The 23,616-nt window shown below is 38.7% G+C and overlaps 1 protein-coding gene across 1 annotated transcript in view; it reads right to left on the reverse strand.

Moving 5' to 3' along the window:
- The window catches only part of COL25A1 (collagen type XXV alpha 1 chain), a 486,724-nt gene that overhangs the window by 13,383 nt on the left and 449,725 nt on the right, over nucleotides 1-23,616 (reverse strand). Inside the window, exons 26-35 of the mRNA XM_045820431.1 lie at nucleotides 22,062-22,106; nucleotides 19,801-19,881; nucleotides 18,872-18,934; nucleotides 18,180-18,230; nucleotides 16,079-16,105; nucleotides 10,244-10,279; nucleotides 8,587-8,640; nucleotides 4,058-4,111; nucleotides 2,538-2,564; nucleotides 1,540-1,593 (exon numbers count right to left, since the gene is read on the reverse strand). Coding sequence (XP_045676387.1) covers nucleotides 1,540-1,593; nucleotides 2,538-2,564; nucleotides 4,058-4,111; nucleotides 8,587-8,640; nucleotides 10,244-10,279; nucleotides 16,079-16,105; nucleotides 18,180-18,230; nucleotides 18,872-18,934; nucleotides 19,801-19,881; nucleotides 22,062-22,106 — 492 coding nt within the window. The remainder of the gene's footprint in view (nucleotides 1-1,539; nucleotides 1,594-2,537; nucleotides 2,565-4,057; nucleotides 4,112-8,586; nucleotides 8,641-10,243; nucleotides 10,280-16,078; nucleotides 16,106-18,179; nucleotides 18,231-18,871; nucleotides 18,935-19,800; nucleotides 19,882-22,061; nucleotides 22,107-23,616) is intronic.

Here is a 23,616-nt window from a genome sequence, read left to right on the forward strand (position 1 = left end):
TTTTGTATGGGTGACTAACATTACTCTGAGGGTTAAATTTGCAGCTTAATGTTTTTATAAGTTACAATCCTGGTAATTTCTTCTGTGTTTAAAAGAGCATTAAAAATTAATATCCTCATAATAGTGACATATTTTTGAGTAAGGTTTTAGACTCACATAACCCATTAGGTAAATATAAAGTCTATAATCTTTACAGCACAATTGCCTTGAGCTAAACTACATGATTTCCCTCTAAATATTTATATTTTATAGTAAGAATTTATTATTCAGAATAAAAAAAGATTTTTGCCTCAGTTTCCTTGTCTGTGAAATGGGCACAAAATAGCACCAACCTTAGGGGGTTGTTATCAGGATTAAAAGATTCATCCTATGTAAAGCTTTTGGGAAAACACTAAGTACTCAATAAATGTAATGATATTGATGACGGTGGTGGTGGTGGTGCTCTTACGTAAGCGTGGACAGGAGCTCTCTTACCAGTGGAAGGTAAGTGAGGTTGAAGGCCGTGGAGCACACGGCCCTTTCTTTGACAACTCTCATTCAGCCTTGGTTTTCAACAGCTGTGAACTTCACTGTTAGTGAAAATTTACAACGAAGTTCTGAAAATTGCACTGTTGAAGAAAACAATGTGCTGTCAAGTAGATCAGGATGCGACTGAATCTGAGAACTATAATTGGTGTAAATTTGAACTGTGAAAGTATCATTTCAGCCATTTTATGATTTTCGCTATTCCATTGAGGTGCTCAGTTTTTGTTTGCTTCTTTTGCAGTGTAAAAAAAATGATTCTTCAAAGATCTAAGCAAAGGGGAGAGGAAAGAAAATAGTGATTTAAAAAATCCATAATCTAACTTTTGCTTTCAGACATGAAACCATTTTGCTTGATTTTGGCTCCTGTGTGCCCTGGAGCTGACGGTCCTGAGACAGAACCTAAACATGACCTCATAAAATACACCAGCACCTTCATCAGAAACATCTGCAGCAGCTGACAGCGGCAAGCCCTGGACCCTGCCTCGCGGGCTCGCTGGGGTTTATCAGTCACACTGCTTCTATTTTCCAATAAAAAAAATCCAGATACAGAGCCTATCTTCTGTTTCTTCACTGGAAACATTGTGAGGGTAATTGAGGTGTGGGCTTTACCGTGTTAGGTGAACTCTGCCAGAAAACCACTACAGATTTGTGCTATTTCAGTTCCTGTTAATGTGTAATAAATGCTTTTTTTTTTCATTTTCAAGAGTCCCTGAACATTACATCTTTCAACACATTGGTGTCAGGTAGTTGAAAAATTGTAGCCTGGCTATCTGGGGATTATAATGTTTTTCTTCTATACTCTTATGTTCAGTGCTCTTATCAGTGCTCTCATGTTCAGTGGTACAGCCTTCTTCATTCTGCTGTGAAGACCTGATGTCTTAGATCAAGCATTGGTGTGTTTTTGGAGCACAGGATGGAGAGAGATTTAATGTAGGAAAGGATCACACGGGTTGAACAGCAAAGCAGACAGCATGAGAAAAACCAAGCAGGCACGTGCTGGGACGGAGGGGTCACCTTTTCTCCCTTTTCTCCTAGGTCACCCTTCTCGCCACGTGAACCAGGGAAGCCCTGTAGGGTAAAAAGCAAACCAAGGAAATCTGCTGATGTAACTGTGGCAACACCGAATTCAAAAAAAATAAATGTAAAATTTCACGTTTTTCAATGTAGATATAAAGAAAAATGGCAAGCCCAACAATCTCAAAACTTAGGTAAAGCAGAACTTAGAAATAATAGTTTACTAACATGTCAATTATCTACATACTATAGGATTCTTTCCAGGAAATGTCCAGTGGAGAGAATATCAGGGTCCTAGTTTGGATCCTGGCAAGTTCACCGCTCTGTGTGGCCTTGTGCAAATCACTTACCTCAGCATGTTAGTTCCATGTCCGCAAAATGGGATTGATGATATTTACTGCACAACTGTTGGTGTGAGTATTGAATGCAATGATATAAAGTACTAGAATTATGTCTGCACATACCAGGTGCTCAATAAACAGTAACTACTATTATTTTTGCTATTGCTATTATTCACACAATACGGGACAAGCAGTGCTCATTTCAAGAGGCATTTACTTTTGAGATTCTCTGTATTTATAAGATATAGAGGGGCTTTATGCTAAAGGAAAAAATATTGCATTAGAGCTTTGACAATAGATATAATACACCATTACCTAAGGGTGGTGTGTGAAAGGTACTTCAATTTTATGCATATTTTAAAGTAAGTGGTTCAACTGCAAATGTTGAGAGTGTCCCTAGTTTGGGAAAGTATTTTGAACTGGCAGTATCAACTATCTGTTATTAATTTTGTACTAGACAATTGTTATTTTTCTTTTATGTTTAATTTATGCAAATACTTCCAGTGTATTTTATGTTGCTGTTTATATGCACAGCAATGGATATTTTATACATAACTATGTGCACAGAAATAATAAGAAGTATTCTTGTTGTTATCGATGATGGAGACCATCAGAATCTACTATAATAGGAAGATGTTCATTGCATGTATTACTTACATCAAGACCAGGCTCTCCATCTTTCCCCTGCCAAAGAACCACAGTAGCTACATTAGTGTTCCTAGGTTTCATGAACAGGTTATTGTTCTATTGAAGGCTGCCTGGACATGCAACACTAGTGTTAGAGCTACTTCAAAAAGGTGAAAAAGATTCTCTACTGATTAGTAATATACATTTCTTTCACTAAATCAAGTGAAGTGACCGTTAATGTTGCTGTTACGAGTCATGACAAGTTTTTCTTATATATCGGGTTAAATAATTTGTTATTTTGCTGAAGTTGAATGCTTGGTATCTAAGTCATCAATCCAGGAGAAAGATGAAAATAGTTTAGTTGATTTAAAAACACACCAGCACTTATAAAGTATGCAAGTCATTGCTGCTTTAATTTGATAACTTAGTAGTTAGCTTGTAAATGAGTTAAAAAGGTGGCAACTTTACTGTTAAAGTTTGAATTTGGCTAGATGTGTACCTTGTCTGCAAATATTGAGGGTGTAAGGATCACAACTCAGACACTGTTTTTAAGCAAGCTTTGCGAACACACGATCCCCAGATGTGAAAGGAGTCATAGACTGTTGTTGCAGGGCGGCACATGCGTTCCCAGGGCATGGATCGCTGGGCGGTGACCCCGTCACGTCAACACCGGGTTCACCCAAAGTTACCGAGAGGGTGCTTTAATTTTGTCAGCTGAACTCTATTTCAAAATCAGCCTTCACTTGAAATCTATTTTAAAATCAGCCTCTCTTTTAGCACTGAAGTAATTATGGTTTATTCTATCACTTCACAAAAACTGAAAATACAAGGTATGTGGAAGGTACACAGCATAAACCTTAATACAGTTCTTCATATGGTTCTACTGTAGTCCTTCCCTACCCTATGGAGTCATTTATGAGTATAAGAAAGATAATGTTCTGAAGCAGACCTGAGGCCTCAATTAGAAGTCTGTGTAATTGAGAATTTTTAGAAGACAGAACATTCTCCACATTTTATGTTCCGAAGATCTATTGTCATCACAGTGACTTAAAGGGACCAGAGATATCAAAGGCATCATAAGCATCAATTTGAGAAATAACTTTTCTTATAAGAGTAGTCTTAGTGAGTATCCTATGAGAACAGGCCAAGTCTGCAGGAAATTTCTTAATTAAAGCTTCTACAAGCCACTTTTGGTAGAGTGACCTCCCAAAGAAGTGCCAGTTAGGGGCGAGCACTCAGATGGCCCAGGGACGTGTCATCAGACAGTGGGCCTCCTGCCTTTGGGTCAGAACTGTTGGTCTCGTGGACAAGCTCCGATCTTCTCAGTCTTGTGAAGGGCAGGGGTGTGCGTCTGCACATGAGTGGGAGAATGCGATATGAATATGACCCATCTCTGGGGGCAGGGTGACATTGGGGTTGTAGAGAATTAGGGGACTTCTCGTTGCCCCTGTAAGGTGATTAGTTGGCTCTGTGAGGGGAGGAGGGTTAACCGTGCCAGTGACAGGCCATCTGTGCAGTAAAGGGGAAGCGCACAAAGACGGAGAACTCACAGGCAGACCATAGGGTCCTCTGGGTCCCGGCTCCCCTACAGCTCCTTTTTCACCCTAAAATGAAAGGCAGAAAGTTCACATCATACCCAAACACCAATATTCACACATGCGCCCTAAAGGCCTGTGTACAAAGCCTCTATCTGAAGAGTCAGTCTATCAAAATTCCAAAGATTCAGGCTCTTTCAGAGTCACTGCCAATGAAACAGTAAAAATCATCTACATTAGACTACTTTACTAAATCACTTTGGCAAGAGGGGCTGGCTGTGCAAAGGGACCAGCATATCTAGCATGCTGTACTTGGGTTATTTTGGCACTAGTGTGAAACATTTATTTGTTATTAATTACTTTTAGCTACTACTTTTTTAAAACTATAAGAATAAAATGTCCTTTTTTTTTCTTTCTGTCAAACGTCTCTTCCTCAGCAAGGCCTCCCCTGACCACCCAGGCCTTCTTGAGCTCACATGGCACATGCAGGGAGACATATGCAGGTTATAACCTGAGTATTCTTCACCGAGCTCATCACTGGGATATTCACACTCGGGGGCCAGGGCCTCTGGCTTGTTCCCTGAGGCGCCCCCATGGCCTACAGATATCAGTAAATATCTGTTAATTAATAAATCAAATCACATTAATATAACCATGTATCTATTCAGCTTCTTTTCTGAAAAAGAGGGTTTAAAAACTTTTATGTCTTCTACTAAGTACCTGGTAACCTTCATGGCTGTCTCTCCATGTGCCTAGTTAAGTAGGATAGCATGCCTTGGCTTAAATGTCAATCTTGAATGCTTCTAAAGAATAAATGCAACTGGAGGTGGTCCCATGAATATGAAATATAGCTGTGATGACAGAGAAAGAGGTGTTCTGCATTTCGAGCAGAGTTCCCCTCTGCCACCATCTCCAGCATTAATGTGTTTGTCAGGACTTAGCGTGAACACCTCAGGACCCACGTGCTGTTTACATGAGTGGCCAGACAGAAAATGTTACCTTCTTTTATCACACCCCTGAAGAAGTTTAAAGGCTAGCAATTTTTTTTCATGGGTAAAATGCCAAGTTCAGTTAATAACTGTGCGTGAAGGTCCAAGTACGTTGTTGTGTTTCCCTGTGCTCCAGATTCCCTTCGGACCTCATTTCAAGTCTCCACTACCATTCTTTACTCAAACTTTAGGGATTGGTGGATCTAGCTGGCACTGCCACCTAGAAGCATATAAGGAATAGGGAGCCTACTGAAAATAAACATGATAAATGCTTTTAAACTTTATGTTTATTACTGAAGGAGCAGCAATTGTCTTCAGGAAAGTCCAGGCTTTGGGGACAATGCTTAAATCTGATTTACAGCTCTGCCACTCACTGGCTGCATGACCTTAGGTAACTTTCTTAACTTTTCTGTGCCTGAATTTCAATGGCTGTAAAAAGAATTTTTTGGAAGACAAATGTGATGATAAAATATGAAATTTATCGTTGCCAAGTAATATGTCCCATACATAGTAGCTATCATCATCATTATTATACAATTTAGAGGTCTTATGTTTGATTAAAATGGGCTTGGCAACTCAAAGGTCACTTAATTCAAAATAAATTCATTTTGCCTTGAACTGGCAGTGTTCTTTATGGTCTTTACAAGGTGGTCGTGGATGTGTGTGTGGGAGTGGTGGGAGGTGGGGGTTTTGAAGGAGGGTTCTGATAACCTGGAGGAGATCTGATTTAAAAAACTTGACAGATTAGACTAGATTTAATTTGAAAAAATCTCCACATATTATATTTGTATACCTATTCCCTGCTTTGATTGAGTACACTGGCTTTATTTTGTTTTAAAAATGAACATACCATGGCTTATTTGAATTAAGTGACAAATGTCACTAAAATATTTGTCTGTGGAACTTCTCTGATAGAAACGCCCACCCCAAACAATGACTTTCATCTAACAATGACCATCCCATTTCCTTCGCCAGTGGGGACTTCAGAAGCGGATACAAGGTGTGGGAGGCGTCGGCTGGGGAGCCATGGGGAGGGCTCCTCGCTCCAGGCCAGGAGGAGGAGGGCTCTGGGTGCTCTCTGCACTGCCCTCCGGGAGTGGGAGCGGGGGTTTACAGCCACCGCCACCAACCCACCAGCGGTCCGAAGACAAAGGCAGCATGCGGAAAGAGCACAGAAGCAAAGCTGAGAGTCCCTCCTTTGAACATTTTGTTACACGTAACAATAAATGTCTTTATCGTTTAAGGCATTTTTGCTGCGGTTCTGTCACTTAGAGCTAAAGGCATCCTAATGGCCCCAGCTTGAAAACTTTCAGGGGTGAAATATTGACACGGGGATTGGAATGTGCAACTTCTTTTCCTGGATTAAATAATTCCAAAGCTTTTTGAACCTCAAATTTAACATCCTCTACACAGTTCCTAGGCAGTTAGTTACAAGGCTAGATGAGGAAACCAACTGGAGGCAAGAACCACCAGGTGCTTGAAGACTGAACACTAAAGGTGTCCATCATGTGTTTGACCATTTCTGGATAAAATGGCCTATCAAGTGCCTGGTTTCCTTTAGCTGGTCTAATTATATTCAGGCTCTTTAATTTGCATGTCTACACCAAGGGATTGTTCTAGAATGGCCCCCTTTCCTGATTCCTCCCGCTTTAAAATGGGAAACTTTTCAAGAAAGTCCGGGTGGTGCCTCAATCAATTACCACTGAGAATCACACTGGGTCCAGCACTTGGGGTGAGGGGCACTTAGAGAGCACTGATACATGATCCAGCTGAGATAGTTAACGTGCTGAGTAAATACAAGTGTAACACTTCACACTGCACACCATTTGACTTAAACTATGCCATCAAAAATTCTTAGAGATTTCATTTGCTCTCCTGGTTAATTCTGCCCCAGGGCCGAGACCTGATACTCTTGTGACACTGCAGAGCTATCGGAAGTAGCAGCTGATTTACCAAATGGTAAACTCTCCTGAGCCTCAGGGCATTCTGCCAAAAGATTACTTGAGATTTGCTGCTCCATTTTTAGTACATGTACTGAATTTCTTGATACAGTGCTTGAATGGTTCAGCACTGGAGACTCTTCGCTTTTAAATATTTTTAATTACAACGATCTTCATAAGTCATTGGCTCGATCTTAGAAATAAGATCAAATAAGGATCAGATTATATATTCCTTTAAGACTCACCTCCTTCTAGAGGCACTCTCAGACGAAGCCAGCCTTCCTCATTGCTGTGTGGTCTACCTGTACCTATTTGTGTTCACTTTGGCCTCATTATCTGTTTTGTTTTGTTTTTTTGCATAATTTTTTTCCTGTGCAGTTAGGTTGTAAACTCTTCTAGATCAGGGCAAACAGCTGTTTCCTTTATAGCATTGAATAAATATATATAGTGTAGTAGTAAACGATTATAGGATGAAGAATTAACTATAATGCTATTCAATTCACTGGAGCAAAATAGACTTTACATAAAAGGGAGGAGAGTGTTTCTCTTTCCCACTAGAAGTTTTGTACATTGTAACATGTGATAAATATTTACCAAATGAGTGAATTCAATTTATAGAACATGGACTTCGGGTGTATGCCAAAGAAATCACTAGGTAAGCCCTCTATTTTAAAGCAAATTATCACACATCGATGAAACTCCATCTAGCTTTGAAAGACCAGAAACTTGAACAATGAATTATTCCAACATTTTGAAGCCCTCACTATTAGGATACTTTCTTTACATCCCATCATGGGATGGTGAGGAAACTGGTAACACAGTTCTACTCAGACACACAAATACTTCTAAGTCTTGCAATGTGAGGAAAAGAAAAAGTGGGAGAAGACAAAGAAAGAGGGAGAGAAGTTCCAGACAGACAACCAGCTGCTGAGGCGGCAGCACATTTTTTTGTATTGGATATTTATCTTCTGCTCTGTCTTTTTTTTTTTCCCAAGGATATGGAAACATGGCCTAGCAATAGAGAGGTTAGTGAAAGGTTTTTGTTTTATAATGCACTGAAATTATTTCCGTATGGCTAAAGAAAGACAGGCTATTCTTTCTTTCTTTCTTCTTCTCCCCCCCCTTTTTTTTTCTGCAAACAGGAGCATGTGTAACTGTGTGGAGGAGAATACTTAGGTTTTGTCATTTTCTTTAAAAAATTTCTTTAAAAATTTTTCTTTAAAAAATGTTATGCCTTACTCTCAATGAATACAGTAGTTTTATATAAAAGATTATCAACCAGAATATGTAGTCCTGGACATTTTAGCCCCATTGACTTCTATTTACTGGATTAAGGCCAAATAAAAATATCTTCCTTATGGGTTTAGAAGGAATGGTCTGAGCTATTTATTTAGCTATGTAAATGTATGCATTGTTTTCTATAAGGCCGCCATATTCCACATTGATACTCTGCTGTTCTCTCAGTGTGATGGCTCTGAATAGAACTTAAGATGATATCTATTTTCACTGAATATTAGATGGCTCTTTGTTTCTCCTGGGAAATGAACAGTTCAGTTCAAGTAAAATGAAAAGGCGACACATAGGTCACAGCTTAGAAACTTCAGGAGCAACTTACTCTCTCTCCTTTGGGACCTGCAGGGCCATGGGGTCCCATAGGGCCATCTGTACCCTAAAAGAAAGATAAAAATAAGATAATATGAGACATATCCCAAGGGCTATCAGAAAGGCAGCTGTCATTTATCCTGGACCTTTCCTGAGTGAATGGCGCCTGAGAATGTCAGAAAGACAACTCATCTTGCCAAGAGCTTTGTACTCGATTCTTTCAGCCAGTAGTTTTCAGGAAACTCATGCAAAAAGGGATGAATTATATAACTGTAGATGTCAATGAAGGGCACACACAAAAAGCTGTATATCATACTTCATTATATATTTCCTCCCTGACTAATGGAACCTCTTCGCTTTGCCCCCATAATCTTAAAAAAAATAGTTTTTCCTTCCTATCACCTCTAGTTTCTCATTCATTCTCCACCCCAACGTCACCCCCACTTCTTTGGCCACCGATGCTCTGAAGCCTTGTATTTGGCCATTTAAGAGGCTTGAACAGTTACACAAGTGGAAAAGAATTAAACAAATGAGAACAGTGTTCAAACCAAACTTTCTTCAGCTCTGTTGGGAGCAGCGGGGGGCTTAGAGGGAAGGAATTATTCTCACAGGTTCTTTTGTGGTGGCCAAAGTCACCAGGCTTACGAGGCATAAACCAGGCAGCTGATGCTTTAACAGCATAATTGCCTTCTGGCCTCCTGTTTAGGATTAGGATTTCTGCGGCAGATGAGAGGACATCTGAGCGAACACAGGAACACCGAGGTCCAGGAAAAACAATGACTGCCTGAAGCTGAAAGCCTGAAGAAGGGTTTTAGAATGGAAGAGCTGAAGTCTCTCTTTGATTCTTAAAACTGTAGCAAGGACTTCAATATATTTGCTCATGTTCTGGAAGACTGTACTTAGATTGGCAAAGAATTTATTACAGAATTTGAAAATGAAACTATTCAGAACAAGTTTTGTAGTGTTCTTTATTTCTCTTCTGTTCTTGTTTATTCTGATAGAGCCTTGTGATCTGGAATAATTCAGGGTTTTATATTCAGTCTAATGTAGGTGAATTCTCATCATCTTAAACTGATCTTTTACTATCTGAACTCAGTGTTCACCTTCAGAAGACTTGCAAATACTGAGTATCTGTGCCTGAAATTTAAGAGATGGAGCTGTTAAGAGCCAAAGAAAAGAGACAAAATGACAAGACAGACAAGTCATTTTGATGAACAAAGATCTGAAAGTTAGTTCCAATGAAGAGGTTACGTTTCTAAATAAACATAAACATAAAAGGAAAAGCAAGTTAAAATTAATTCACATGATTTGAATCCCTTCAGAGGGCCTCTGTCATGGAATTACAGGAAATGTCCATTGGTTATGGAAAAATCTGTCAGGATCTAAGACAGTGATGGCAGTTAGAGTGGACGTTCTTGTCCCCCAGCAAGCAGTCCAAACCTGAATTCCGTGCTCTGTAGGCAAGGCTGTGCGACTAACAGAGCTGCAGCCCAGGCCCTGTTCACCTTCCCTTTCCTGCCTCTATCCTTGTCCACCTTCGAGTTTCACCCCAGTCCTAGGCACCCTGCACCCTCATCTTTTAATGAGAGCACGTGAGTGAAAAGGGTCTGTCCTGAAGCACAGAATTCATAGCCACGAACGCGCTGGAGCAAGACGAGGCACTGACTCACCCGGGCTCCTGGCTTTCCGTCTAAGCCAGATGCTCCCTGTGTGATTTGGTTGGTAGCAGGGTTGGTGGGTGTAACACGAATGACAAGAACAGAGATTAGTATGAGGTACCAATGAACAAGTGTAAAACTTCAAACAACATAATACCCAGTCACAGGGCTCTGGGATGAATATCACATTGCTACAAATTGTTAGTTAAAAAAAAAACAAAACACAGGACAATAAACACCCCCACAGACAATGGCATTTTAATGACAATTCCATTTGACAAATTCTTATTTAGAAATCAAGTTAATGAGATTTATAGAGTGGACTTTAAAGTAGGTAATCAGTAACTGTCACAGGCTGCTGACATACATATGAAATTCATTTTCTAAAGACTGTACTATTCACAATATTTTTTTTAAGTTCTGAAGGAAAAATAATGGCCAATCTCCTAAGAAAGGGATCATTATAATAATCAATCAAGGTTATCATTTCAGAGGAGAGGAAAAGAGCTCTAGTTTTGCTTGTTAAAATAGCATTTATGAATAACAAATGCAGAACTTGAACCTGCCAAATGAGCCTGGATTTTACATGAACAATGGTCAATGTTTTCTGGTTTGTCCTTAACTGTGTTCACATTAGCCACCACTAGAGGGACTTCCAGGAACAAGAAAAAAGCCAGAAATAGTTCATGAGTCCAAATAAAAAATAACTACTTCAAACAAAACTGTTCCTCAGTTCACTTCAAATAAACATTGCATCGAAGTGTGAAGGGAAGCGCTTTAAACACCAATGCTGTGCTCAGTAATGCACGCTTCTCCGCGCCCCGGGCTGGAGGCTGTGCCCAGGGCGTGATTGAAAGGTGACATTGTCCATGCTTATTTCAAGAATAAGCACAATTACTCCTTGTACCTCAAATATTAAGTTACACTGAAACTCAATGTAACAATGAGTTGCATATTGAAACTCAAATATTTACTTATAGTCATTTAAAAATATCGATTATCTAGTAATCAAGGAGTATTTAGGAAAGATAATGCACTTGCCCTATAAATTCTCTTGGCAAGGTTGCAGAACTATTTTCCCACTTTGTGCTTGAGATGTACTCAATAATACAAAATGAAGGGAAAGCATCTATTCCAGCTGGAAACTCTACCAATGATGCTGCACCACATATATTTTGAGTAATTTTCGATCCCATTTTATAATTCCTTCTTTATAACTCTGAGTCAGACTATAACTGCAAAATACATCTTTAGTTAGCAATGATTAAAATTTTTTTAACAGTGTGTTGCTGTTTGTTTAATGCTAGCACATGTAGAGTTCTCTGCTAAATGTTGTATGAAACTTATTACATCCCTAAATTTGAAATTAGGGCAAACTTTTAAAAAATCAGATTAAGGGCTTAAATGAAAAAGGCCAAATTTTCTTTTGCCTTTTGGTACTTTTTTTTTAGAGTCATCACTATTACAACATTTAAAAACCAGTAAGGAGATGGCAAAATTTTTGTACCGATAATATATTTACCTGGAATGTGATTTAATAACTTACATATGTTATAGAGCTTTGATGCCTGATGTCCATTGATCTAATTGGTGTGATTGGACCTGTGCTCTAACACAAGGCTTATATCACTTATTCCATAAATGAATATCTATTGAGCATCTTTCACATGCCTGGTTTATATAAGGCACTGGTTATCAACTAGAATGCTCAAGATACAGTATCTTAATAAAATAAGCGGCCATCAATTTTTTATATGTAAAATGTGTGTAAACTATTTCCTGCTACCAATTTTATGTCATATTTTAATAATGTGATCTATAATGTTTTTATTGGCTTTTACCAGCATTTACTGAATAAACATCGTAGTAAAAGCTTGAAACAAAAACCTCGTATTCGATACACATTTTTAAAAAAATCTCTTTTTAGTTGTCGTGGAAAGAAGACCGGCACTTTTGTCCTCCCCACGAGTGCTGCAATAATCTCATAGGAGAGCATGTCCAAAACAAACAACACACAACATTCAGACCACAAGCGTGACTGATTAATGTGAGGAGCTGCAGCACCGACCTCAGGCCATCGACAAGGGCCAACTGCGTACCTGCCACCAACAAAGGACTACATTTTGCATATTGAAGGAGAAAAAGAGAATTGAAGAATAATTTAAAACGCACTAAATTATGAAAATGTTTGGGGAAATTATCAGCACAATGTATTTTTAAAGAGGAGACTGATGCGAGAAGAACTGCCAGCTTTCCCAGAGGAAGGCTGGCATGTGTGCAACTGAAGGACAGAACACTTACGGCTTTGTGTGCTATGGGGTCTTCCTCTGACAGGGAGCAGGCGTCAGAAGGCAAACCTGGGCTGAGCTCTGCACTAGCTCAAGGCGTTCTCCAGTTACAGAAATCTCAACTATAAGGTAGTTGCTGAGTAAACCAGAGTTGTTACTTAAGGTAGGAAGGAAAGTCTGAGATGTGCACTGAAATGGAAAATTGTCTTTACTTACTGGAAGACCAAGGGGTCCTCTGTCACCCTTTTGACCTGGTTCACCCTTCAATCCTTTAACACCATTTAACCCTGGTTCACCCTAAATGCAAAAGCAAATGCCAATTTTGGTTGCTATCACGGGCGTTTCAACTGTGAGAGAAGAGAGCCAGTCTCTGAAATGGTTGCAGATTCCAGTTTTAGGAAACAGCTGAGTCAGGCTAGATTTGTCTTGTATCAGTTCAGTGTTAATTTTTAAAACACTAAAAAGTTAACAAGCTGAAATTGACAAATAATATTCTAGGAAACCAAACTGCCTAGTAAGTGTGCTTTTTACTATCAAAATATATATGCGTATAACTGAGGTCCTGAATTTTTCAGTTGTGTACTAAGGAAATGGGGGCTACGACAGATTGTTCTGACCAAGCAAATCAAAGACAATCACAGGGGAGGATGCTGAAGGGGATTCAGCAATAAAAAACCTACTCTGCTGCAATGGAAAACTGGAATATGCAGGACAGTGTTATATACAGACATTTTAAGCCTTTAAGCATTTTGCCCAGGGGAATGAGCTAAAAATATAGCTGCTGATGTTTGAAGTAATGCCATTAGTGAGTCCTCATTCACCGACATTGCCAAGTCAGGTCCCTACATGGATTAATCAATAGAGGAGACAGCAAATAGCCAATCCCAGAAGAGAATAGGAAGATCACAGAACTTACATGTAGTGATTTCGTCTGCCCAATGTTAGAATAAAGAAGGTTTGCATTCAGCTTAGGGTGACAGGACGAAAGCCAGGGGAAGTGATAAATTTTGTTGACTCTTTTCTTTAAAAAAAATCTAAAAATACAGTGCACCTATTTTCTATCAGCAGCAGCATGTGAGAACTAGAGTTCTGATTGCTTCACATTTCAACTTTTAAGCACAGACATTAAATTTATCAAGAAAATGTTGAGAGACTTGAAAGAAAGATGACTTAGGTCTCAAAGCCCTATAGAGTCTTTCTGGGTCAGGTGGGAGTGGGGAGAGATTGGGTCTACCTGGCCGGAGGCTGGTATTTCCCCATCTGTCTGATGATGGAATCTGTGGGGTGCTGGGTAAACATGGAGTCCAAGGCCCTACCTGGACCCTAGTAGCACAGGAAATGTGGATTTACAATAAGCTTCCTGGTGATTCTTCTGATCAGGAAATTCTGGGAAACAGCTGGTCCTTAGAACCATGGTATACATTTGAACTTCTAGAGGGGTCACAAAGTAATGGGCACATGTGGGCACAACCTAGTTGAATTTTGGGTTCTAAAGATAGGATGGTCACAGTGCTTGCCGCTGTGGGAAATCCAAAAGTGCTCGGGTTGGTAAAGCTCGATCCTGGGGATGTCACAGAGCTAGAGTTAATGCGAGGTCAAGGCCAAGGCTCAATAGTCAACTTCAGTTAACTGGTCTAAACTTGAGATGCATGGCTTTTGTACGTGTGTGGTCTCTCAGCAAGTGGTCGTGAGATGATGGATAGGCAGGAAAGCCTTGGAAGGCTGTGAAATTCTTTGGTGAGGAATCACGCATTGATAGGAATAGTCATTAATTGAGAAGCTGAATGTATAAACAATCTAATTCAGTGGCAAAAAGACCAAATTTCAATGTGGGACCTAAATTCCTGTCCTATATCTGTCATTTAATTAGCAGTGTAATTTAGGATAAATAACCTAAATTTCCTGGGCCTATAGTTCATCATCTGTACAATCAAGGAACCAGCATAGATAGCCTATGGGGTCTTTGAAACTTTATAAAAATTCTCTGATGTCTATGATTTAAGTACAATTAAAGTTAAGTGCAGGCAAAAAAAAATCATTGCATTTTAGATATCAAAAAAATCTTGGGAATTTATTAATTTAATGTTAATGGGATACTGAATCACTCATGGAATTAAAAACATGGTCTTGATGGCTTTAGCCTGAGTTTTTATGACTGGGCTGCTCTTTGGGGTGCCTTAACATCCAAGGAGAAGCCAAGAGTGGGAAAAGAGGCCCAGAGGGGTTAGATGGCTACTGAGACCACAAAGCCGACAGGTAGATAGGCTCTCTCTTCTGGTCCACAGAAAAATGCTCTTACCCCAAAGTGTAACCCATGATTCTGAGACACTGTTACTCACTGGCCTTACCAGAGGGTGAGGTATTCTACAAAGAATAAAGAGGCATGGACTCCTCCCACACTTGGGTGAGTCACCTGTCTGACCAAGGGAAAACTTGGATTTCTGGAGTCAGACCCATAACTCTGCGTCCCTAGAGCTGAGTGAGCCCGAGGGAGCCTCCAGAGGAGAGGGTGGGCTGCCCTTCTGATACCTAGGACCAACACTGCATGTATGTACTCTCTCACCCCTCACCATTGAAATGTACCAACTCACTACTGAGGAGCTTTCAAGAGAACTTGAACCTTCTCTCAAACAACCTTGTGGACTAGCTAAATTTTTCTGTTCGGAACAAAGCATCAAATCACAAGAAAACAAAACAACTGACATTTATCGGGTGCTTATCAACAACTGCACCAGATATTTTGCTGCTAAATTATCACAACCCTATGTGGTAAGTTACCTAGTTGAGTAAAAAGGATCAGACAGGGTACTTAACCTGCCCAAGGTGACACAGCCTGTCAGGGACAAAACTGAGATGAGGTATCATCACACATGTTCCCTGGAAGAAGGAGACTGTCTTCCAGGGCTCACTTTAATCCTCCAAGATGTCCTCCTGGTTCACATGAAGACAGAGAACAGGTGAGACCACCTTCACAATACAAGCTGTGCTAATGCTAAAGAGGAGGGGCTACTCTCCATTGCTCTCTTGTTAATCCAGAGTGTATGTGTATGTCTCAAAGCATGAGATGTGATCTCCTCAGTATAGCGCACCTGATTCTCCTTGCTCCCTTCTAGGCCAGTAACCTCCAGGAAGGTACAGAATTAGGGTGCTGGACAGTCAAAGCATTTTGATGAGGTACTGCTACTATATGATAAGCAAGAAGTATCAGTAACATCTAAATGTGTAATGGATAAGAAAGCATCCAGACTGGTCTGAGAATCTCATCAGATTTACTTCTAAATGGTTAGTTTTGAGTGTATTATGATTAGTGATTTAAGAAATTCACGCAGTGACAAGGAAAAAAAGGCAAAATGAGGAATAATTCCTCTCCAGGTGATATCGCTTAAATTTGTTCTAAGTCATTCTGTGTTGTGAGAGCTAAACATCTGGATACTTAAAGGCTTAAAGATCATCAACATTCTTGACAAGTAAATAAGACAGGACAGACATGCTTCCGTCATGCTGCTCCATGATTAACAAGGAAACAGAAATCCAGCAACCAAGGGATTTGTTGGATTACCTTTGGTCCAGGAAGTCCGTGGGGTCCCTGAAAATGAAAAACACAGCTTTTAATTAAGAACTGATTCACTGTTTTCCAGCAGAAGTGATTACACAAAGTAACAAAAGAGCTGTAAAATCAGAGTCCTTTTGTTTGAGCTGTAGTTAGAGGCAGGCCAGTGGATGTTAACACCTAGTAGAAGTTCTTTCCAGTTTCTGGATTGCTCTGTCATAGGGAGTTTATTAACAGCAATGCTTTCTGATAAATATCTGTGAGAGGGAGGGAGGAGTCTGAAGGGGCTATATGAAAGGAAAAAAATAGAAAAAAAAAGTATTGTACTTAAATCCACACTGCTCCTATTTCTCAAATCCCCATTAAAAAATCTAGGTGGAAAATGTGAGATACGTTATGAATTTATATGGAATACAGATAGGACTTACAAGACAGAAATTTGCCAAAGAAAAGCCCCAGACTTTAAACACCAGTGAAGAGGGGAACTTTTCCATTACTGACTGTTCTAGACCCAGACGCTGAGGACGCGGAGGTAGAACAAAATGCAGAGATGGTAGTCAAGCCCGGAACCCCACCTCCTCACTCATTTCGCACTGAGAAGAGGATTCTAATGCAGTAGTGGTAAGCATTAGTATTTAGAGCGTATTTATTTTTACGAAGATGAGTTCTTCAAGGTTGTTGTAGCAAATGTTTACCAGTGGAAGGAAGTCATGATGCATGCATGAATCAGAGCTTTCCCCCCTGAATTTTATGGAAAATCTAAATGTAGAGACTGATTAGCCAACCTAAATTAACTAAAATTTACTGTGAATTGCTTTAAACTTTTCAAGTAATTTAAATAAATATTGGAGAGAGGAGTATTTAAATACCCATCAGTGAAATCATACAAGAGTAAGAAAATTTTTTAACTAGCAAATATCTAGAAATTTGTTACATATGTCTACATTGGAATAATATTTTCTTTTTAGATAAGCTGTAGATAAAAATTTTTAGGAAATGTCTGATATTTATTAAGTATTTTTATCTCATTTCAGTCATAATTTAAAATTCTTTTAAGTGAATTAACTTTATGATATGAACAGGATACAGTGTTTTTAAATTGAATCTTTTCACTTAAAATGGAGGGAGTATAAAAAATCCAAAACTATGCCATTTGTTTAATTCTTAATAAATTCTTTAGCTGTTAAGAAAATAAGGTTAACTATAATTGATCCGTGGGTGAAATAGTAACAACAGTAAGAAACTGATGGCAGGGTCTGGGGCTCTACTCTGGGGCTTGGAGCATTCCGATGATGGTCTTCCTTAGAGCACAGCAGGGGAAGGTGAGGCCCACTGCTCATTTAATCGGTAGGATTGAAGACATGGTTTACTGAGGCACTGTAGACAAGAATGGGACCTCAGAGGCTGCTGGACTTGTTTCCATCCTGCCCCAGTCAAAAGCACTGGAAGCTCTCTGCCTCCCACTTCTATTCTTTACACAATGGTCATTAGACATTTGGAGAATTACACTGGTTTAATGGCTGCCTCCCTCACTGGACATAAGTTCTACGAGGACACGGTCATTGTCTACATTGGTGGCCGAGGGACACCTGTAGTACATACCGTGTCTATCAAGGTACCACAAAAGTACAAAGGAAAAGACCCAGCAACGTATGGGGAGCTTCATGGAAGTGAGCTTCAATTTTTATCATATTATTTTATAAGTGTTCTTACTGGACATTTCATTAAAGGATGTTAGTCTTCAAAGTTGGTTGGAAGCATTCATTAATGGCTACAATTATTAATTTTGTTTTGCTGCTAATGGCCTAGAGCAGTGTTTAGAATGATTTTCTGATGTTCACGCTGTCAGGTCAGGGTAGAGCTTGCCAGATCTGTCTGTCTCCAACTTCCCTATCACAAAAGCTGCTCTATCTCTCCCCAACAGACATGTTTGGGGGAGTGAAAGACAACACCGTAAAGTCAGTATATCTCAGAGCACCTCGTATTTCCCATCCACTCCACAGAGAGTAGTACGAAATACAAACAGGCTGTTCTGAGGAATGCACTCATGTTTTCTCTGGTAGCATGCTCATAAATAAGTGATTGCGTTCTGGAGAGAAGGGAGACTTACCATGGGGCCGGGTGGGCCGTGGGGACCTGGAGGGCCTGGTGGGCCTATGATCTGTGTGTTCAAACAATAAACATGGGTTTGGTTACTTCATTTAGATAAGGCAGTTTGGCTTGAATCTTTTGCTGGGTTTCTGTTAAGACCATTAATAGCTAGCTGCAGAGCAAGAAGGATACTGGGAAGAAATGATGTGTTTGATTCTCTAGGCAGAGAAATTCCTTTATGGGAACAACAAAAACTTTAAAAAAATACAGTTGTTTTACAAAAGCCAGAATAAATCAAAAGTACATTAAAAGAAAAGGAAGCAACTGATTACCAAGAAATGCTGTAATGCCACAATCACTATTAAATTCTCCAATATTTCACTAAGCAACAACAGGGCTCTGGAGAAAAAGAAAAGAACGCATGTTCTGTATTCACAAAGCTCTACCCACAAGTGTCGTGGGAAAACCATTGATTTTTCTTCCCCAGGATTAGGCAGTGCTCTGAAAAATTGCTTCTAACTGAGACCTCTGAAACATTTTGTCTCTTATTGTATACAAGGCTGACAGGTATTTATTCCACCGTTTGACAAACCAAGAGGTTCATGGTCTTTCCACTGTTGATAAGCCATCTGGCATAGAGTGAACTAAATGAATAATAGGCCCATTGCAGAGTTTTACAGGAGCCATGGAAGTCTGGCCCCACAGACTTACGGAAGGGCCCTGAGGACCTGGCAATCCGGAGTCTCCTTTCTCTCCTTTCATTCCATTGGCACCCTACAAATAATCAGTAAGAGAGTTGAGCTGGTCAAGTTATTTCCAAAGTGTAAGGAACAGCTGAATTTTCTCCCAAAATCCATCATCCTCTTGAAATTTTTACACTGTACACATGATATGTAAAAGAAGGATTTATTCCCCTGCATTTAGCCTGAAACAGCAAGCTTCCCCAAACCCCTAGACTGTGGGTGATATGTGAAATAAAATAGAAAGTAAATGCAATATAAACTAAGTTAGGCTCAATGGGTTAAACTTATACATTGCTGAATATATCATATTAAATGTTATATTTTTTATGGTGGTGCTCACTTTGAAAGGGAAAGGTCAGTCTTTTAACTCTGTTATCATTAATGTTTATTTATACACTTCCCTGTTTTAAAAATTGAGGGCAGTAAAGTTTTCTGCATTTTCCCCTACATTTTCCTACCATTTCCCCTCCCATTTCTCTGTAAAAATCATAGGGAAAACCATAAAAACACCATCCCATAGTATCATACACATAAAGAGAACAATTTCCAGAGTAATTTGTTTTTTTAATTGTTTTACATTTTTGATTAGTTTACTTTTAAATTATGGCTTATTTAAAAATGAAGTTATCATTGTCTTATGTATATTAAATTAAAGTGATGAACTTCATTTATTTTACCATCTTCTAGTGAAAATAATTCAGGAAACATAAAGATTTATTGTATATTTCATTTATTTAGATGCTTTAAAATTTGTTGTAGAGCCCCAGTTGCAGGAATTAAACAACAGTACCTCAAATATTTAAAAATAATAACATTATATGAACTATTAAAGGAGACCAGGACTAATAATGCAATTCTTTCCTGATTATATTTACCTTGACATGAACACAAACATACCGGTAGTCCAGGAAGTCCGATTCCTCCTTTTTCACCTGGTGCACCCGAGTCGCCCACGTCGCCCTTCGAGCCCTTGAGTCCCTACAAATGATACAGTTTGCACGTAAGAATCATACTGACCCTTAATAGTTATCTCCTAGAAAAAACAGAATTCCAATCGGTTTTGTCACTAGGTGGGTCCTTATGTGGGGGTGATTCTGATTTTCATTTTTAGGCAGAGGTATTTCTAGCAGCGGCCTTCTGCATTCAATCAACATGGGTTCCCTGCGTAATAAAAGGGATTATAGTCTATCGTTCAGGCCATGTAAGTATGAAAAACATGGACTTAGGTGTTGACATCATTTCCCCTGGTTCCATATCTTCACCTGGAAGCTAATTCTGTATCACCAGTCCTGAAAACAATTGCATAGATTTAATTCTCAACAGTGTAATACACATTTGAACCAGAAGCTAGTGTTTTAACAACAAAGGTCCAAATAAATTTCTCCCATCTCCCACTAGATGCCCGGTGGCCCCTTTAAATGCAGGGAGAAGTTCCAACCACCATCCTTTTCCAATGGCCCAGTCATTCACTGCACACTGATGCTCAATAATGTTCAGAAATACTTCAACTTTTCCACAGTGTTCCTATTTTGTTCTCATCACATCTCTGTGAGGTGATCCAGGATGTTGTTTTTATTATACTTTTATTACAAGAAAATTGATAGATGGATATTCTGAATGCTAACAACTATGAATTAGTGATACTAATACTGAAATTAATTTATGTTAAGCATTTTCATTGAGGAAAAATGTATAATTTCCTCATTCCTCAAAACTGCATTCCTCAGTGCAATATGACCAGATGGCCCATCCTTCAGCAGAGATAATCATAACCATTACAGTAAGGGGCTCTGAAGGCTGCACAACCTACTCATCTTTTCTATACCAAGACCAGAAATGGACAGAAATGTTTCTTTCCTTGTTACTTATACCTATTTTATAGCACCTGCTTCAGAATTACCCATTAGGTGAGTGGGTAGGTGCCTGAATGACTAAGTAAATGTTACTGGCTAATCAGATCCTGGTTGTTTTTAGGATTCTAGTGATATTAGCAGAATAGCTAGCCCTCTGGACAGAGTAGCAGAAGAAAACCTTATAAAGCCTATAGGAAAAACTCCAGCTATTTTACATGTAGAGATCATGAAGTATGTTTTTATGTATGTCAAGTTATTTGTAATGAGCAACAGTGGCAAAGGAAATACATATAGCCAGATTTTAAAATTCTCTCATGATCTCTCACTGATATAGCAAATCATCTAAAGTCTCTTTTTAACTACCACACTTATTTACTGTGACATCAAGTACTTTCAACATGTAACTCTGATAATATAACAAGTCTTCTCTTAAACTTAATTTATGTATTTAATATTATCACCTGAGGAGTGTATTCACTGTCCCCAAATCCCCTTGACTTCTTCTGATCTACTTGATTTTAGCCATTTCTTTGGTAAATTATGGAAGCTGAGAAAAGTGCAAAAAGCCTGAAACTAACCCTATGATATAAGTCTGAAATTTGAATACTCTCTACAATCTCCTGGCCAGGTTCTTTTTGGCTTATGGGCCAAATCCAGCCCAGTGCTTGTTTTTGTACAGGCTGAATGTTTTAAAAAATTTTAAAGGGTGTTAAAAAAAAAAGGATATGCAACAGAAACTGTATGTGGCCTGCAAAGCCTGAAACATTTACTCCCCAGTCCTTTATAGAGAAACTTTGCCAACCTCTGTGTTGGCGGAAACCCTCAGAGAAACTGCCATCCCTGCAAAGCTACAGCAACCCTACTTGTTTCTGTCTTTTCCAACGGTCTAGAAAATTAAGTGCAATCATTACTTGGGAAAAGAAAATACATATATCTAATTTTGTGGAAACTATGTCACTGATTTTCATCTTGAATCGTTTATATTCACTGGCACAAAGTAGGCTATTTTTACTAAATACACAATAAATTGTATAAGTCTATTAAAAATTCACAAAAGTATCACCAGTAGATTGATAAAAAGTTTAAAGACAAAACTAAAGCATAATATAGCTTGTATGTTTCTGTGAAGAAAACTGTCTAATTTAAAACCAATTGCTTTTTAGAGTTAATATAGTCTCCAGAAAAGATGGTTAAAAAAAAAGGCTATCGTATATCAACACACATGCCTTTCTTGGCTTCAAACATATAATAGAAGTAGTAACCAATAACAATGCTTTAAATGACAGTATGTATCTTTAAAATTACCTGCTCTCCATCAACTCCTGGGATTCCTGGAGATCCTGGCTCTCCCTGTTAAGATAAAAATTGATGACTTCCTTCCGTTTATCATTGGTGGCATATTAAACTATACAAAAATGTTTCTAGTTGGAAACAGTACAATTTGGCTTTCAGCAAATGTATCATAACCCAGGAATACACTATTATATCATAACACATATCTAAACTAAGTGAAAGAGCATTTTCTTGAGTATTATGTATAACAATACTTATATGTCATTAAGATCTAATTCTTTACATTTTTTTTCCTCAGGTGAGATGCAAGCTGAAAAAATGGTGAAAGGCAACTGAATGAAAAAATCCTTGGATGGCTGACCATGTGCTCCAGTAACCTGTATGCCTCCGTTAATTTTTTCTCCTTAAAAAATCTGTATGATTTCTCTTATTTTTCAACTTGAGAAAAAAAGCTAAAATATGACAGTTATCTTAAGAAAGAATAAAATGCAAAGTCCCTTAAATTCACAATATTTTAGCTGGCACTGTTTGAGCTATAGACACAAACTTATGACTGTGAATGGTACTTTCAGAGTAGCTCCACTGAGGGCTACAATAAATCAAATAATATCTTAATCCACACAAAATTACTTTTGGATCGATTCAATTTCTTATACTATGCTAAGAATGCACCAAATTTCCTATTTATATTGTGATTTATTAAAACTCTTGACAAACTCAAAATATATAGATTTATTTTTTGTTAACTGAAGATGTTCCATTAAAAACAAATTTAAACAATGTGCTAGAGATTTTTTTCAAACAACAAGTGTCAGTCATCTTTCAGCTGGAAAGATATGAAACAACTTCTTTGAAAGGCAAGATATTGTTTTATATCAGTGAATCATGTATTTGGACACCATTATCAGTATCCTTTGTTTCCACAGTGTAGACACTTTGTAAAAACAGCTCCTTCGAGGGCTGAGTGGCCCACCTCACAGACAGAATTCCAAGGGAGCTGACTCAAGGCTGTATTTTTCTAGAAAGGTTTGTTTGGTGATGTTATAAACCACAACCTTGAAATGGCTAGAGCTCTTTTTCCTGGTAAAAACTCTAACAGCTATTGGCTGCAGCATGAAATTTGAGCTTTCCAATGTTTTAGAAGGCATGACAAAGAAATGAAAAAAAAAGAAACAAAAGAAAGGGCTTTTCTTTTCCAGATTTCCTGCTCTTTGTGGTAGCAGCTAAGTTTATTTTGCCACAAATAAGTCCGCTGAGGTTGGATGCAACTGGCTAAGCCCTAGTTTCATTCTGTCTGAATACCTGTCAGTGCTCGGGGCCCAATAATGACTGCTTTGCTAAACTTTTACCTTCAAAATGTGATCCACGACTGTTTCAAAGAAAAACCTAATTTGTGAGTTATTCACTTATCCTTCATCCATCAAATGTAACTTGTGAAGAGTTATTTCATGTATAAGAATTCACGCAATCCTTATTTGATTAAGGAAGGAGCAATGCTAATTGGAAAGGTCCCTGTTCAGTCTGAGGCTGTGAGTCCTGAGTTGGAATGGGGTTTACATTTGGCTCA

This window comes from Phyllostomus hastatus, unplaced genomic scaffold (assembly GCF_019186645.2).
Source record: "Phyllostomus hastatus isolate PE091 unplaced genomic scaffold, TTU_PhHast_1.1 phas_scaffold_39, whole genome shotgun sequence".
Lineage (NCBI taxonomy): Eukaryota > Metazoa > Chordata > Mammalia > Chiroptera > Phyllostomidae > Phyllostomus > Phyllostomus hastatus.